This window comes from Diadema antillarum, unplaced genomic scaffold (assembly GCF_040938485.1).
Source record: "Diadema antillarum isolate AM-2024a unplaced genomic scaffold, OU_Dant_1.0 seq00000989_RagTag, whole genome shotgun sequence".
In the NCBI taxonomy this organism is placed as follows: Eukaryota; Metazoa; Echinodermata; class Echinoidea; order Diadematoida; family Diadematidae; genus Diadema; species Diadema antillarum.
In genome coordinates, this window is record NW_027271829.1 from 70,819 (window position 1) to 89,963 (window position 19,145).

At 41.7% G+C, this 19,145-nt stretch overlaps 1 protein-coding gene across 1 annotated transcript in view; it reads left to right on the top strand.

The window, feature by feature from the left end:
* Positions 1-19,145, top strand: part of LOC139742253 (disks large homolog 5-like) — a 31,593-nt gene that overhangs the window by 8,810 nt on the left and 3,638 nt on the right. The window contains exons 3-18 of the mRNA XM_071652832.1: positions 208-413; positions 2,585-2,714; positions 3,330-3,457; positions 4,067-4,172; positions 4,938-5,108; positions 5,846-8,369; positions 8,930-9,044; positions 9,536-9,704; positions 10,308-10,410; positions 11,605-11,740; positions 12,493-12,679; positions 13,329-13,431; positions 14,088-14,304; positions 16,094-16,287; positions 17,115-17,153; positions 17,713-17,814. Coding sequence (XP_071508933.1) covers positions 208-413; positions 2,585-2,714; positions 3,330-3,457; positions 4,067-4,172; positions 4,938-5,108; positions 5,846-8,369; positions 8,930-9,044; positions 9,536-9,704; positions 10,308-10,410; positions 11,605-11,740; positions 12,493-12,679; positions 13,329-13,431; positions 14,088-14,304; positions 16,094-16,287; positions 17,115-17,153; positions 17,713-17,814 — 4,630 coding nt within the window. The remainder of the gene's footprint in view (positions 1-207; positions 414-2,584; positions 2,715-3,329; positions 3,458-4,066; positions 4,173-4,937; positions 5,109-5,845; positions 8,370-8,929; positions 9,045-9,535; positions 9,705-10,307; positions 10,411-11,604; positions 11,741-12,492; positions 12,680-13,328; positions 13,432-14,087; positions 14,305-16,093; positions 16,288-17,114; positions 17,154-17,712; positions 17,815-19,145) is intronic.

The window sequence follows — 19,145 nt, forward strand, 5'->3', positions numbered from 1 at the left end:
GAATTCTCATTGGAATGTATTTCCCATGGAGTCAACATATTTGTATATATGTACGTGTGTGGATGAAAGTGCCTGTTATTCATGAGAATAAGGTGAGAATTAATGAAGTATTTTGAATTGAAGTTCTGTTTCTAAGAATTTAAGCAGCATTGTTCCAACTTAACTTAATATTCTAACTGCTCTTTTTTTTTACCCCCTGTATTGCAGCAAAAAGAAGATGCAAAGATTTTGCGTGACCGGGCCTTCAGTGAAAGGACCAAGATTGTTCAGGAGCGAGAGAGTATCCGCACCCTCTGCGATAAGTTACGACGAGAGCGTGACCGTGCCGTTAGCGATTATGCTGAAGCATTGCGGAAGACAGATGATGTGGAGAGGAAGAAGAATGAAGTCACCAAAGAACTGAACCAAGTCATGTAAGTCGGCCATTGTGTAAGAGAACTTTGATGCAATAAAACAAGTTTGTCCCGTGTTTTCGCATTAAGTAGGTCTTGCTTGATAAGATGAGTAGTTTGCAATCTGCAATTGTTACCACATTTTTCTTTCATTGATAAGACAATCATCCAAGTATTGTAGACCATTCACACCTTTAAAAAAGATTGATGTGATTTTTTGTTTTGTTTACAGCATGATTCACGCAATTATGGAAATATTTATGTTTTAAGTACTAGACTGCTTTGAATTATTTCTGCTTGCAGACACTGGACAACTATCTCAGTCTTAAATCAATCCACACCACTTTGGAAATGTAATACTCTAGAGTTAAAAAAGGAGGGGAAGAATGGTGTTCAGTTGTGCATGCTAGGGTAATAGTTTTTCGTCCATTATTCTTTATTTTCAAGTACGGACTTTGAGGTGAGGTGTAGAGGCATTGTGCTGGTAAAGTGCAGTAGGCCCGTCAGGACGAGTCCTGAATATATTCGGCCAAGGGTCTATGGGAAATGTGTGTTGCAGCAAAATCAGCCCGTCCTCTGTGGGTCAAGTTTCAGAGGCCTGCATGCTTGTTTGTGTCATGGACAGAAAAGCTTGTAACATTGCGTCTTCCGTGGTGGTGTGGTTTGTGCTCCATTAATGATGGCGTTGGCCGTGATATTGACTGATCGTCAGTGCTGCCACACACTGGCCTGGCTGCAAGTCAGCTGTGTTAATTGACATTTAATGCAGCCTTGGATGTGTTGTCAGGGTGCATCACATCAGATGCGCTTAAAAGTTGGTTATCATATGCACCTTGTTAGTATATGAAAGGAGTTCATTTTCTGCAGTGCCGGTACCTGGTAAATGCAGCTACCATACTAAATTAACATTTATGACAGTGCTCTTCCTACAGACATTTGCCTCCAAGCATAATTCTCTTTCCTGTCTGAATTAGATGCAAGGATGGACAGTTTTTATTGCGTTTATATTTAGTAGCTTGATTTTTGTTTTATTGCAATGTAGCTCACAAAACTTCAATGTGCCATGTCACAGAAATTTTTTGTTCAACATGATAACAGTAACCAGTATTCTATTTTTTTTCCCAAAAGAGAAAGGGAAAGAAAATTTATTACTTGTGCAATGATTCTGCCGCACACACACACACAGACACACACACACACACACACACACAGAAGTCATGTTTGTTTATCATGATGCCAATAATGTTCTTAATAACTGTCAGATTTGCTGAGTAAGAAAACTTCTCTCTCCCTCAGCTTCACAGGCACACACACACACAAACCATGGTTGTGAGTCCACTGAACTCTGTAGGGTCAAGACACAGTATATTTCTTGTAGAGAAGATTTTGTCTATTGACATCCTGTACTATCAGCAAGTAGGTACCTCCTCTACTTCCATGTTGTCATACTGTAAAACACAAAGTTTTCATGGCATGAAATTTTCGCGAATTGGAGCCAACGGCCTTTTTTGCGGCATGACATTTTTGCGAGTTGCCTCAACATTCAGTGCATACAGTGTAGACAAGAACTTTTGCGTGCATTTTAATTTTGCGAATCTTGGCTCTCACGAAATTCGCAAAATTGAAATGCACACAAACATTCCGCGTTTTACAGTATTTGTACTCATTGTCATCAGGCCAAAAATGGTTGCACAAGATCAATCTACTGTAAATGTCGATATTTTCGCATGATTGATTTTTTGCACTTTACAGCTGAAAGATATATTCACAGGTTGTTTAATTTGTGGTGCACTGCCGATCCATTTGAATGTACAGCCTTCTCTGAAATAACTGCATACGCACATGCGCTCAAATGGAAACTACTAATACTTCTAGGACACATGTACACTCACACATGCTCGTACCAGGGAGGCACCACCGACAAAGTACATCATTCAACCTGTTCAAAATGTGTAGAGAAAATTGTGAAGATACTTTCACAGGTTATTATAGAATGTGTGCTAGCCAAAAAAAGCGTGAAATATGAGAAAATTGATGTACTGCAAATATTTCCATGTTTATAGTATCAGAGAACAATTTTAAGGACCTTATAAGTAGAAGCAAGAGAGGGGAAGGTGGATGGGGATGAGAAAATCTAAACTTGTGATATATTTTTATATTTTTGTGGTGATTTTGCCCTTTGAAAATTGCAGGCAAAATGTGATGCAGCAGGAAGAAGAAGGGGCCAGAATGCGTCAGCTGATCGCCCATAGCAGGGACTCGGCCATCGACGCTGATTCTCAGGAGTGGCAGATGGAGCGCGTCGAGCTGGGAACAGTCATGGTATGTACTTTATGTTAACCCGCTGAGGGCCGCTCTCTTTTAAAATGGCATTGACATTGTATACAGCAAAGTTGCCAATGGCAGCAACAGAGTTAAACTCTCCTTCCTGCTCCTACCATCTTCATTCTTGACTTTAGTCCTATCTGTCTCCCTTCCATTTTCATATTGTGACTTTTTTGGTGTAGTATTAATATGAGTTTCTTTTGCTCCTTTCCATATTTTCTTGTATCCTGTGTATCCTCTTCCCCATCTCCTTCTTTCTAAGTATTCTTTCTCTTTTACTAACCATACTCTTCCTCTACCTTCCTTAGAAGATCATGGAACTTCAGACTTCGGTACATGTTTGAATGTTTGTATTTTAGCTTGTGTATATGACAAAGATGTATAAGATAGAGAAAAAGATAAATTGGTAGATAAATAATAGAGAGAGAGAGAGAGAGAGAGAAAGAGAAGAAAGAGAGAGAAGGGGAGAGAGATCAAACAAGAATATTGGTCAATATTAGTGCTGCAGTTCAATAATAGACGCAATAATACCCTCTTGTCAGAATATGAGTGTCTTTAATGTTATGTGATGATTATAATACATCCATGCTCTACCCCAACCTCACCTGCCAGGATGACGGTGACATGTCCATGCTCGGCTTTGACATGGGCAACTGCAACAAGGACCACCAGTTTCCTGACGACTGCTCCGTGGTGGTCACCAAGGTGGACAAGGGTAGTGTGGCCGATGGCCGTCTGAGGTCAGTTCTACTTTACTGTCTATTCCACTTCTCACAAACGGTTCATGCAGAGTATGTACTATGAGACTTTCCTGTAAGTCACCCTTTGTCCTAGATGACAAATGATGGTCAGTATTTCTAATGCCTGAGGAACTAAATGCTCAAAGAGTGATTGTTTGGCAGTTTATGCAGCTGTGTGATTAATGAATAAAGCCTGGAATGTATTTAAATGTGTATTTCATAGAATTTCCTCCAAAACAGATTCTAGTTTTTGCTAGGCAGCTCAAGAGCATGAATGTATTCTCCCTCAGAATGTAAACAATGAAATGATTACTCCCATCATTTTATTACAGACCCCTTAGTTGCAGAGCATTCAAAGACTTTTCAAGGCATTGATACGGTATTATCAAATGTACTATTTCCCAAGAAGAGTGTATGAAGTTTGTTAAGTGCTTTCTTTGCACATCAGTAATTGCCATAAATGAATTCGAAGACTGTAATTAACACAATTGCTTGAAAAACCACGGCAAGCAGAATAATTTGTGGCTCATATTTGATTCATTTCGTAGCATAAATGGCTGATACGTAGTTGAAAGTTTTGTCTGTTTCGTGAATTTCTGCCATCTGCAGGGTGAATGACTGTGTTGTGCGAGTCAACGATGTCGATCTGACCAACGGGGGTGACTGCAATATCGCTGCGCAGGCTGTGAAGAACAGCAGAGGAGTTCTGAACATGGTACAGACTCTGACCTTTCTGTCTTGGCTCCTACCCCCCATCCCCTTCCCTTTGCCTCTTACCCTCCTAAACATCCTCATCTTTACCATTCAGCTGTTTGCTACATAAAAGTATATCATCATATTGACATGGTAAGGATGGTTCACAAAGCATGGTCATGTGATGATATAATTTTATGTAGTGAACAACTGAATGGTCAAACTGCAGAGATATTAGGTAAGCATGATCTTGTGGTAGTAGACCATTTGACATGCTTGCCCATTTCTCTTTATTTTCCCATGGAAGGACATTTTTGTTTGAGCTGTGAAAGGGGAGCGATACCAAATAAGAGAACAGTGACGTTTTTAGCACAATTATTCTAAAAATCATACTCCCACACATCTTGTTTCCTATGCTAAGTCAGCATTTGTGAACAATAGCTGTCATTCACAAACAGAACTGGGGGGTGTTTCATAAAGCTATTCGTAAAGTTACGAACAACTTACGAGCGACTGGTGATCAGTTCTGATGTGCTATACTTATACAGCACATCAATACTTATTTCAATAATTCAGCACAAGAACTGATTACCAGTCGCTCGTAAGTCATTCGTAACTTTATGAACAGCTTTATGAAACAGGGCCCTGATAAGGTTGACATTATGAACCAAAATTAATCACAACTTTAAAGTAGATATTGCTAAGTCTGAAGGCCTGCAAAAACAGTTTATGGTGTCTCCAACTGAGAAAAAGTGTCCCCTCCACCCCCTTTTTGCTTTCTCTTTAGGTTGTCAAGCGGCGACGCCCCTCTGGGATTCGCCATCATCCAGTCAAGTTGTTCTACGGAGGCAAGGAGCATGGTCTCGTGCTTGACACGGGTATCTTCATCAGCAGGATAGTTCCTGGCTCTGCTGCTGCCAGTGAGGGAAGCCTTCTTCCAGGAGATAGAATACTCTACGTAAGTGGATGTCAACATTCATTTTCCATTCTTGCTGAGAATACTCTACGCAAGTGAATATGAACATTCATTTTCCATTCCTGCTGCCAGAGTATATGAAGTCAAACAAGTTGATGCTTGAGAACAATTTTATGAATTTCAGGTTTTTGGGGGGACAAAATGCTGGTTTTAAGAGATACCACCAGGCAAGTACTTTGTGTTTACTATATGACCGATACACCACTCATGAACATGATATCACAGCTACTGTGATCTCAGTGATTCATACTGACTTCACAAAAGGACAATATTTGTGCAATCTTTGCCAGATTGATACAAAGTTAATTATTCTATGACTTTGACTCTCAATACGACATCTGAAAATGTAAATGTAATACAAACGTGAATTATCATCCCGTATTTATGACTTGACTACACAACTGTATGGCCCAAAGTAAGCATGTCCTCCAACCATGAAATCATATGTCTCAAACCATGCCCACAATTTATTTTTCTTTTTCTTTTTCTTTTTTCAGGGATGGGGCTTAGCAAGCATAAAAATTAGGAAAACTAGCTGATGTTTTTGTTCAAACTATAGATTTCCTGAAAAATGTAAGAGTGGATTATATACAGTTAAAGTGATTGCAATGTTTTGTTTTAAAAGCTTAATTTCATTGTATTATTGGGTCACTTGAATTCAAAGTGTGGCATTGAATGGATTATTAGGGTAAAACACATTTTGTATTTCTTTTCCACAGGTTGACGGCAACCTGGTAGAAGATAAGTCTGTGCCAGAGGTGGAGAAGATGTTGTCGTCAAGCTGTGAGTCTGTGATGCTGAGTATCATCAGGATAACTGGGATGCCAACGTCATCCAGCACCAGTCCCACTGTGGAGTCCATTAAGAGCCAGGAGACATCATCCTCCAAGTCCAGCCTGACCACTCCCATGTTCCCATTGCCAATGGAGATGCTGGGCCAGACTGCAGATCAGAACGGGAACCCTCATCCAAGCAGCAAGCACACCAGCGCTCAGACTGAGAAAATACAAAGTGCGCAGCGAGAGGATTACCTGCAGCATCAGGGGAGTGGACACTCGCGGGAGAGCAGCCGAGAGAGCTGCTCTGCCGTCAGTGGAGAGCACACCCCTGTGGCCCTGTCAAGGCAGAACTCTGTCAGAGAACCGATCCACATGCATGATACCAATCGTGAGACGAGGGGGGTCAATGGGACAGAGTATTCTCAGAATTCCCTGAAACGGGAGGACTCACAGCACCGCAGCAGCCGGAGGTCCTACGTGGTACACGATAATCAAGAATTGTCTGTGAAGTCCCCGCACCAGCCAAGAAAGTCTAATAGCCAGTATGAGTACGAGCACAAGATGCTGTCTGTTATGAATGCCAAGCCATTGCCACAGCGCCGGAGCTTCCATAGTCATGACACCATGAATGAGAGGCAAGCATTTGATGATGTCTACCCTGGTGCCAAATCCAGTCATGGCAGCGACGCCTCCAGGGTATCCCTGTCAAGAGAAGATGCCCACCGGCTCAGCATGCACTCTAATGATGGTGGTAGTGATGCCTACCCTCTCACCAATGGTGATACTCATGGTCACTCCCAGAGAGATGTGCCGCTATCAATAGAGGATTTTCAAAATCTCCCTTCAGGGCAATTTACCAGAAATGATCCTCGGCGCGAGAGTCTCCGTAGCAGGGATGTTATGCGGGGCATGAACCCACGGCATCCTGGGCATGTTTACAGGATGGGTCCTCAAAACAGACCACCATATTCGTCACCCATGCCCCATCAAGGACAAAGTAACAAGTCAAGCCAATCAAATTGGGATGAGTGCAACAATAGAAGTGTACCTAGTGTAGCGCTGAAAGCGCCAAATCATGTTAATGGGAATGTGCAACAAGTGAGGCCCAGATCACAGGACTTTTCGTACAGGGAAGCTCACCCATCGTCCCCCCACGGTCCCCACAGATCCTTTGACAGCAGCTCACAGCAGCAGAAGTCGCCGCATCATTACCGCAGCCTGTCTAACAGTAGCGGGAGGGATTGGCAGTCCGCTAAGCCCCACTGCAACACTGATTTCTCTGGGGAATGGGATGCGAATTGTGACACTAATGACAACCTCTTGCAGGATTTTTCTGATAACAAAACAGTGCCTACAAAGAGCCAGAAGCACAGCAGTCCCTTTCCTGACCACAGTACTTGGCCCACTCGAGTTCCACCAGATGCTTTGAAAGAAGGTCACAAGAGGCGCAAACGAAATCCACTCCCAAACAAGGACTCTTGGCCAGACCCCCCTTTCGTTGATGAGCCAGAGATTGCCAAACCGAAACCTCCAGAACGTGTGTCATCTTTCAAGGCATCACAGCGGCACCACCCTTCATTATCAGAGTCGTCCTCTGGTTCAGAATGTCGGTGGCAGTCTCCCCCCTCCGCAGGGACTGGTATCAGGACCCAAGGATCACATGTATCATTGCCAGCTCAGAGCACGACTGTCACAGTTACACCTCTTAGCCCTCTGATGAATTCTCAGAGCAGCATACCGGACACGTCAAACATGACGGAAGGAGCAGCGAGCATGGAGTCGGGCTTTACAGATTACTCTCGGCGTGACAGGAACAGCAAGCATCTCTCCATAACCAACGTTGAATTCCACGACATCACAGCCCCTGCCTTCAAGCCGGTATCGGTTTCAGCTGTGCCTCCAGTGAACAACACACTGAGCTGTGAAAGTGCAATAGTGCCTACTAGGGAAGGGCAGCTCCAGGCTTCCTTGCCCGCCACATTATTCCCCAGACGAGCCCAGGACTCCCTCCAGACTTTCCACGCAACTCCCGTCAATACCGTTCCCCCTTTCCCAATGCCTGGTGGTTCTGAGCCAAGCACCCCAAGCATGATTAATGGCTGGCAGTACTCCTGGTATCAGCAGTCAAAGCCCACTCCTGCCCAGATAATTGTCCAGCCAAACAATATCGTTCCCAGCTACATTTCTTCAAGTTACAAGCTGTCTCGGGTGTCACCCGACCACCTTAACTTCCCCGTCCAGCACATCTACCCAGAAAAGGCCCCATCACAAACATCACTGCCGGAGTACCGACCACAGCACCAGAGCTCAAGTCTGAGCACAAACTCTGATCTGCACCTGGATGCGTACACCATCCAACACAGGTCTTCTGGGTATATGTCTCTGCCAAACAAGTTTGACAGGATACATCTTCCAGGTTACCCATGTCGACCAAGCCCTGGGCCGTCTAGCTCCTCTGACATTAGTAAGTTCAATTCAAAAATTTTTTCTGGAGCTTCCTTGTGATCCCCTTTTACTCTCTTAGTGTTTATGTACTTCAGCTGTAATGAATGCACAATTTGTCACTGATTTATCTGATTCGTTGAATTTTTCTTGTTGATAGATATTGCAGTAAAGTCATCAGAAGTATTATTATATGGCCTAGAAGGTAATGTGAAAGTCATTATTGATCTAATCATTTATCAGTCTTGCTGCTGACCATCTATCTATTCATCATTCTATTTGTCTATCTGTATAACTGTCTGTCTGTCCATCTGTCTATTTACCTATCAATTTATCAATACGTCATCTATCTTTCTATCTATCTATCTATCTGTCTATCCATCTATCTATCTAAGTTATTACCTCCAGGATTGTATAATGCTCAATTTTTTTCCAGTACAACTCCCAATAAGCATTCTGTTGTTTTGCTTTTGTTTGTTTTTATATGCATAATAAAGTGAAAGTAAACATTGCATCAAATTTTGGTTGTCATTAGAATTCAATGGTATCACTTACTTGACTCACTTTGACTCCTTGACACAGCTTCCCTGAGCAACTCTGGGAACAGCAGTCCCACGTCCTCCAGTCTCCAGGATGACTCACAGTATCAGTCCAGTGGCTCCCTGGAACCCATTATCACCATTGGTCCCCCTAACAGGTACAGCTTCTCAAGCTCTTCTCATCCAATCACTTGTGGGCACTGAAGTTTTTCAGTGATGGCTGCATCTATTATATTTGACAATTGGCAAGCTTGTTTAATGAGATGGGGCCCAGGTCAATGATACGGTATTTATACTGCGATGCTAGTCGTGAGTTATCAATGTACTCATTACCTTTAACATTTTGTTATGAAGGACCTTGCCTCTGCCTTCAACATCATTGTTTTTTTCCTATTCTGCTAAAACTATGATGTCATGTGGATTCTTGTTGCACCTAAGTGACATGAAATTCTTCATTAGATTTCTGTTGGAAATAAAATCAATTGAAATTCAGTATTGAGGATGTCATCATCGCAGATCTCGTTAAGCCGACAGTGTAAAGTATTGTACTTGCTCTGAAGGAAAGTGGCAGAAATGAAAAGTGTCTAGTTCCCATGTCGTTTTTTGCAATCAAAGTCACATGTTGCCCTGTTCTTGGAATCACCTGTAGGGGGCGCAATGATCCTCGACACATTGTGATTGAGAAGACGGTGGAGACACTGGAGACGTTGGGATTCACTATCAAGGAGGGACCGCGCGGTGGGATCTTTGTCAATACTGTCACTGAGAATAGCCTAGCTGCACGCAGCGGGCTGCAGTACGGAGACCAGATACTGGAGGTGAGATAACCCCCACCAACATTCCGTTTGACCTTCCTCCCTTCAATCTTTCGTGTATTGTCTCTTCCTCCTTCTCTTTCTCTAATACAGCCCAATGTACCAGACTGCTGACGTTCAAATACGTGTTTATTCATTGGTGTAGTTACTGCTGTTATTGGTTGTTGGTCTGACGAAATGAAAATTTGTGCAAATTGTTGCTTTGAAGATAGTAGCCTTTATTTGCAGAACATTTTGGGCCATGATGAATAGGATCAGATCTATTATCTGTTTGAGGCAAAAGCTAATGTTGTGGTATCAGCACAATCCATGTGACAAAGTGATAACATTCTACAATGCTAGCTCATGTTATGGGTGTAATACAGTGTCTGCTGTGTGTTGATAGGGTAAACTGTTTATTTTGTAAAATTGATGTGGGTAGCTATGCACAGAAAAAAAGTTAACAATCAAATACATTGTTGTTTGAGAGAGAGAGACACACCCTCCATTTATGTCTCAATCGTTCCAGTCTGACATCTTTCAAGTTCCATGTGACTTGGGATACCTTACACGGCAGCCCACATATGTGATGATAAATAACCATCTATTTTTCTCATGCCAATACAGTTCAATGGAATCAACTTACGTCGAGCTACTTACGAGTTGGCTGTGCAGATACTGACTCGTCCTGGCAACAGCATCAGTATCATGGCGCAGTACAACAGAAACAAGTGAGTGTGAAAGGCGCCAGCAGTGAACTGCCACAAAATGGCCAGCATCCAGGGGTCTGTTTACATGAAAGTCTTATGAGAGACTTCTCACTCATAAGACACCCTTGTGAGAGACTTCATGACATGGATTTGAAAGTCTCTCATACACTTAGCTACATATGAGTGACTTAGGACAGTCCAAGATTTATGTAAAGACTTTTATGTGATGATGTTGTAATGAAACAGCCCCCTAGTGACCTTAAAGGTCCTGTTTACCTTTGGGAGCAGTGATTTAAGAAATGTTCAAGATGTCACTTTTAATGGATATGTGTAGGTCTGTTGTATCACAAAACATCCTCCCATATAATTTTTTTTTTTTGCAATAAAACCTTGAATATAAGGAGATATATCTCAATAAACCATAACTGTTGATGCATTAGTCTGAAAACATTTTTATTATAACTATTGTTCACATTTTGTGTATTTAACAATACTTAACATCGATTATACGGATTCGAATTTTTACAGCGGTTGTTTCTGTCCCTCACTCACATTTTAGAACTATTTTAAAGCACTAATGCAAGGTTTTTGTTTCATCTGCAAATGGTAAATTATGCATTAATCTGAGGCACCAAAATCTGCTTTCACCTTTCCTGTGCTCTGTTTGCCATATGGCACAGATATCTTGAAACGGATTGTCCATGAATAGAGATGACTTTAGCCTCCTAATCTCTATTGTGACCTGGGGCCCGTTTCATTAAATTTGTCATCAGTGACAAGTTGTCATAGATGTGACAAGCTACTGAAATCCTTGCATCTGATTGGCTGAGAGCAAATTTGTCATAGAAATGTGGCAGTTGTCACTGATAACAAGTTTGATGAAATGGGCCCCAGGATGTTATACTGAGGCACATTGCTACACCAGAGTGAGCTAAACTATGTCAAGTCTTGTTTGACGATGGATTGCTGGTGAAAAAGCTTATCAAGTTAAGCTTAGTGCTAGACACACAAAGGTTCATATTCAATAATTCTGATGCTGTTTCTTTCAATTCTTTATTTGATTTATGTGTTTATTTTTATTTATCTTTTTTTTTTGTGAGGGGGGTGGGGATGGGATGATAATCAATAGTACAGGTAGGACTAAAGTATTTGCTTGTCATCCACCTAGTTTTATGGATGTGAAAAAAACATGTATTTTACTGATTTCGTTGCAGAAATTGGTGATCGTCAACGTGACTCCATGTGCTCCAGCACACAGTCTACCCCAATTGCATCTCAGACCAGTACCAGGACCAACTCACCCACACCCACCATAACTCCGCCCACCCCCCGGGCCAGTCGCACCCAGAGGTACATAATACATATTAAGTTTCCCCAGTTTTCTTCCAAGTTAAATCTCCTCTGGTTCTGTGTGAATGATAAGTGAAGTGCAGAGAGAGAGAGTGAGTGAGAGAAACTACATGCCTGACAGAAGCCAAGACTGGTATTTGTCATGATTTTCAGGTGTCTCAGGTATTTTGGAAATCACATTGTGTTAAAATCATGCAAGAGTAAAACAGATTCATGCCAAATTTGCTTGCTTGAAAACAAGAAAGTAAAGGAGTTTGGATAAAATCAGTGATGAAATTAGCTAACAGAACATTAAGGGGTACAGCCAGGCAAGGACTTTGTTTATCCTTTATGACAGATACACCTCTGTAAAGATATACCACAACTATTTTCACCTCGAAATTTGTACCAACTCCAGAAAAGGATAAAAGTTGTGAAATCTTTTACCACGTTGATGGTCTGCAATGATACATCACGTGATGCAGTGGATGTAACACAGGGCAATATATCACTGGCCCCTGCATGCACCCAGTTGTGACCACAGTGTTGCACCTCTTTGAACATTATAACCTAGCTCAGTTTGCCATCTTCGACAGTCTTTTTCTTAATTTGAGTCACAGCAGTTTGGGTTTGTTTTAGGGGAGCTAGCCCAGAAGGTATGTGACAGAAGATGACATGGCACATGGTTTTCCTTTGCCGAAACCAATCATCTTCCAAGTTCTGTTCCAGAACCAATCATCACGTGAATTCTGTTCTCCACTCTATCCTACCAGCATGCTATCAGCGGACTCTTACCTAGAGGCAGGCAAGCCCAGGTTTGTGTTCCTGAAGAAGTCCGGTGCGAGCCTGGGCCTGCGTATCTACGGCGGAAATGCCGTTGGGATCTTTGTCTCTGAGATTGGAGACATAAGCATCGCCAACAAGCCGGATGGTCTCAGGGTGGGGGACCAAATCCTTGAGGTAGGACTCCTATTCCCTTCTCTTCTTTCACCTCCATCCTGCATACTTGTGTAAATGTGTCACATATGTAAAATGCATACACTTCGTACACTAAAGTAAGGCATGACGCTCATGCACAAGGCCGGCAGGCGGCCCGATCTAGAAGTTGTTTACAAGATTGAGAGCGCGTATAGTACTGTGTGACATGCTTATAACAACGGATTGAGTGTGCACTGCTGGTGTAGACATTGTGAAGTCAGTGACCGTGCAGTTAGGCTTTCTATGTAATATCCTATAGGATAACACACCATGCTGTTATACTTCTTTGTTGCACTCTTTTTGCACAGCTGAACATGTCAGCAAGAAAATCAAAAGCGCACAAAGACTAATTTCAGCACTTCTGATTGGCTACATTCTCGAACCCATTTTATAAAGTCCCTTACCAAGGGACACAAGCACTGCTGCTTCAGAGACTTGAATCAAGAACCTTTCTTCCCTACCCCCATTGTCGCACAAGCAGTAAATTTTTGTGGAAAGTTGATTTATCATGAAAACCTTAAAATGCATCTAGGTGATCTGTTCTGTTTTAAACTATGAATGTCCTGTGTTGACTGATATTCCGATATCATTTGGTGTGTGCTTACATCTGGTCCCGCCTTGTCTACTGCAGTACAATGGAGTGAACCTGAGGAATGCCACTGCAGAGCAGGCAACCATGGAGCTACAGAAACCGGCAGAGGAAATCTCGATCCTGGTGCAGTACAACATTGGAGGTACATGATGCTTTCATAGCAAGCAAGGATAACTTGGAGGTGCTGCCACAGGCACACCTGAAAAAGACAAGTACACAAACAAAATAATTGTAATATCTGTCAGATACCTACATGCTATTTGTCATTTTATGTAAATACTGATGTCCGTCTACCAGCGATACCCTTTTCTGTGATTTAGGTTGCCATGTCGTGACAGTTCTTATGTTACAGGAGTAGCAGTAAACAGACTATTCTTTTTGGGAAGGACAAATTCTTGCTGGATTTTGACCATACAAAGCAAGAATCATCAAGGGGAATCATAGTTTGTACAAATGGCAGGGGTGCCCCCCAGGGCCCCTATGGCAGGGCCAAATACCCCAACATTAGGAGGGTGTTGCCAGAGGGACCTACAGCAATTCCCAAATCTTCAGATTTTTTGATATTTTGCTTGAGGCAGAGTGAATTCTGCTTAGCTTGGTGCCATGCCCATGGGTCTCTTGTCCTGGACGAAACCTGTCCACAGCATGTTTCAGGTATTATTGTTATTATAATTACTATTATTATTAACATGACCTTTTCTTCTTACACTGGAACAGTGTAAATGTTGATATTTGAAACCTCTGACGGTGCGGAAACTTAACCTCATCCATTGCAAATCTCCTTGACATGCAATGCAGAGTTCAACAGGATTCAAAGCCGCCACCCCGACAAGCTTTTTATCAAGGCCCTCATTGACAATCCGAGTGACAAGGATGGCCACTTCAGCTTCAAGCGGGACGATATCATGCTGGTGGATGACACCATGTACAAGGGTGTGATTGGCACGTACAATGTCTGGCTCATCGACCAGGAGGGGCACAAGAAGAAGTGTTGCCAGATTCCCAGCAAATCGGCGTAAGTGTCCTTTACGTTTGCTCACACTAAGACACGGCTGCATTTTAGTTTTTTGGTTGGTGGATGCGATTTTGTGTGATATGGCAGGAATATAACATTACAATTCATCTTTTGCTTTGATAAATGTGTGTTGGAGAAGGAAAAATTGAATTTTGACTCTTGGTTTTTAGATTCATGCATAATGAAAATAAGTATGAATTGTAAAGATATTTTCCTTGATTTGTTGTACTTTGAAGATTCTTAACTATTTTCTTGAGTTATTAATGTTATGTGCATATTCTGTATACCATGTATATTAATATAGACAGTTTCTAGTTACAGTCACCTGAATGATTACTGCCTGTTTGGTTAATAAAACAAACAAAACAAGAGTCTTTTTGTAAGAATCCAAAGAACTTAAACTTGACATGAGATGTAGCTTCACACTGAAAATCTGAGTCAACATACAGCTCCTATGTTGAAACTGTCGTACAAAGCTTGTTCATCATGTATCGCATTGTCAATGATGAAACTGGCAAGCCACTCAGAATCAAAATGTCATTGTCCATTTATAGCAGCCCGTGAACCCCTCAAGCTGTAGCTCTCAGGTAATTTGACAGCTTGAGTTTCATGTTTTGTTCGGGCTGACTGTGGTGGACGAATTGTGGGTCTATTTTTCCCAAAGAGTGCAAAAGACAAGAAAAACAAACATTGAAATACTGTCATCAGGCAAGGACTACTAAAACTGAATATTCAGATAAAAAGTAATATATTCCACCAACACAAGTGTTTTCTTTTTCAAGTTATTTGAGCCAGAAATTTCTTTGGCATGTATCACACTTCTGCAAATTCAGTAATTTAGATCATGGCAAAATCTACCATTCCTAATTGCCTGTGTCATCTTGATCACTGTATAAGGAGAGTAGGCTCTTGTGCACTTTTGTGTGTTAAAAACCCCAAACCAAAACAATGCTGGCTCTTCCCTAAATTAGTCAAGTACCTGAGTGCACAATGTCACACTGATTGATTCATTCTTCCCTCTATGACTGATTGCATTGTTATTCACCTGACTCTATTTGGATTTACCCTTTATGCTTCCATCTCACTCATTATTTTCACACAATGGCCTTTTTCAGTGTGATGCCCCTACGCAAATAAGCACATCGATCTCCATCCCCCCCCCCTATTTTTTTTTTAATCCCTTTTGAGTAGCACATATGGCTTGTGTGGGAGGGAGTGAGCACATTGATTGGGAAAGTTGAGGGTGGAACACTGAAGTTGAAAGGTTTTTTTCTTCTTCTTTTGCACGAAGAGTGTACAAACTGGTATTGCTGTATAGCGATTGAATTTAACGTTGCTCAGCTAGTTAAATAAGAGCTCAATTAAGATGCTTCTACTCAGACTTGCTGGTGAGAATTCAGAGGAGACTACGAAAGTGTTGTCTCAGTGGGAAATGCTGTAGTCCTGTGTTCTTGCTGTACTGTCCTGCTCCAACATGATAGCTTTCTGATATGGAGTGATTTAGTATTGCCAGTGAGACTGGTATGCTCCTCTTTGTATCATAGTGGAACAGCGTGGTAATATGTCTACTGGCCTCACTGGAATTGTAGTGTAAGGAATGAATATTCTTTAGTTAGATATTTATACATTTGGAAAGATAATGGGGGAAAAGAAATTGTGGTGGTTGCTTTGACGTGATTTTACCAAACGATGCTGTCTGAAATCATAGGACTAATATATTTTTGAGAGCTGTCCTTGATCCATAAGACTGTATTCATCATGGTTTGTTTTGTTATTTTGTTCATTCCAGCATGCAACGTGAGATGATGACGCGGCGTCTGCGCTCCGAGAGCAACCAGGAGGAGGAGCTGAAGTACGGCCGGATCTCTGGCAGCGCCCGCCGCAGCTTCCTCAAGCGCAAGAAGCCCAAGCACCAGCACAACAACTCCAAGGACAGCCGGGAGCTCAGCGAGGGGTCCATGAGCAATGTGCCTATCCTAGAGGGTAAGGTCCCCAGCCTTCACTTGGCTCTACCCTTAGCCTTACTCCGACCCCACTTCACCCTTACTCCTTCCCTCTGTCCTTCCCTGGCATGAACCCCTGTCCAACACCTACTTCTATTCCTGCAAGCCAGTTCGTAATTGGCTCGTGTGCACATTTGAACAAAGGACCTTTCTTTTTTCTCAGTTGGCTAGGCACTTAACTCCTCAAAGTGACATTATGGTTCTCGAGGTAACAGTTCATATTCAAAGAAAGAATGAACCTGTGTAGACCAGGTGACTAGAATGGCCCGTCAATTTACACATGGGGAAGCATCCATTTCAGGGTTTTACATTGAATGCAATTAACAAACCTTTTCTATTGATATTGTCAAGTGCTAGGCTTTAATAAGCACTTCGTTGCTGTCAGGTGGTCGTCCTGGCAAGTGCCAGTTATATGGATTTCATCATGAATAATCATGACATAATATGCTTGTCACTGTGAATTTAAAATCTGGTCATGTCTGCTACCATTAATGAGCATTTTCTACCCCCTGCACATAGTGGAACTTCGAACTGATGTATCATCCCACCTCCCCTTGCCTCACCTACTCTCTTGTCCAACCCCTACTTCTTCCTTCCCCTTCCTCTACCTCTGTCTCATTCCGACCACACCCCCCCCCCACTTTTTCCTACCTCTTTTGTTTGATTAGTGAAAGTTAAAAGTGTAAAATTATCAATGTGAATGCGTATGTCACCAGAATGCAGTGTAAAAACGATATCTTAGAAATATGCAGTGTTGAAACAAAGAAGTAATAAACTTCTCATTGTGTTCACTTTTCATCACGGCAGAAACCATCATGACCTATCAACGTGTGGAGCGGCTAGACAGTAAGTCAATGTTCATATCACTGTATGATTGGAATGTTTGTAAATATGCACTATGGGAATAAAAATATCACTGATGCTGTAACCAGTATACAGATATTGACTTTCCATGAATGTACGAGCACCATATTTCTTCATGGAAATTAAGCTGTCACGGGAAACATCTGCAGTAGTAGTGCTGCATACATTTGCATATTTCTTGAATTATTCTTTAGTCTGGAATTCTTCCTCTCAAGCAAAGCTGTCATACAAATGAAACAGGAAATTATGCAAGTCTAGTACAGCTTAGTACAGCTTGGTAAAGCCCATTCCAAGACATGACTACGCTTATAGACACATGTGATGTAATACAGTGACAGGTTTACAAAGAGAAGATTCATGCCTTCAATGTCAATATTCCGCTGAATCTTTGCAGGCAAAGTTTTCTTAGTGGTTTTTAGGTAGATTTCAAGACTGCTGGTAGCATGCATTGAATGTAGCATTTGTGTTGCCAGTTTAGGAAGTGACAACCTTTGGCATAGATCATTCTAAACATAGCGCTTTCTGTTTTACCGCCTACCAGTGCACATCAAGCGGCCAGTTATACTTCTTGGACCGTTGGTGGAGAAAGTTTCGCTGAAGATCATGGACGAGTCGCCAAATCTCTACACCCGGGTCCACTCCAGTGAGTACTGTAAAATGAGGAATGTTCGCATGCATTTTAATTTCGCGAATTTCGCGAGCGCCAAGGTTCGCGAAATTAAAATGCATGCGAAATTTCTTGTTTACACTATGTGCATTGAACGCCAGTGGCAATTCGCGAAAATTTCATGCCACGAAAAAGGCTGTCGGCTCCAAGTCATTCTTGATGTCGTTAGGAAAGTTAGGAGATATTGGACCTGCGTGCAACATTGCATTTTGGTAATGGGTATTCTGTGACTTCTATTATGTGCACCTCCTAATGCGTGGCATGGTCACATACTCCAAGTGTCATGTCTTTTATCCAGGACAATACATGTTTGGTATCAGAAATTACCAACATGTTCTTTCTTGCTATGATGTCATATATGACATGATGAATTGTGTCAAATAAGGTGATGTTGTTATATCTAAAGAAGTCATACAGAAGTTATGAAGGTCCCTTTGATAAGCTGTAAATTATGGTTTCATGTATGAATACATGGGCAGTAGCAGTCAAATGACAATCTAGTCTTCCTTTAAAAGCTTGCATTAATCTGGTTTTAGAAATGTCATGTGTAAATGCATTCTACTTTCTCAGCTTTGTACTTACAGCAATCAATTTGTGGAAGCAAAAGAAATGGTTTGTTAAAAAAATGTATATATATATATATATTCTTCAGAGTCTTTTTTTCCCCGCAACACCTTGGACTCGCTCTGTGTAATTTCCTTGTTTTTAGCCAAAACCTGTGCATGAGATTTCATTGTGCACTCAGTTGAATGAAGCAAACTTGGTAGAGGTCGTGTCACACCCCTTGTGAGTCCCTGAAAGAGGGCTGGCTTACAGTGTTTGCAGTCACGCAAAAAGGAGCACAAACAACGGCTGTCTTTCCAATCTTTATACTGTCTAAATTTGACGTAAGAACCCTATCTTTCATGTCAGAGAACTCAAGGATATTGTATGCATGCTTTCCTGCTATGAGCGTGTGAATTAGAAAGACTAAATAAGTTGCAGTAAACTTCATTCAAGGGCTGGCCTGTCAACACTATTCATTCTAATACAGGATTAATCATGATACCAATATCTATGACATACTAGGCCTTTCTCCAACATTGTAGGTATAAAGACTGCTAACGAATTCCAGTTATCATATCAAACTCTACAGTGTGGCTCTGCAAACTGCATTAATGTAGATTTGAACGTATCAATTTTCGTTTTGTGCAGCATTGAGGTGCATTATTTATGGCTATCACACATGGTCTCTAGCAGGAAAATATGTCAGTGGCTAGCTACGGAAAAAAGAAATGTTTTATCAAGTTAATTGCTCAAGTTTCACC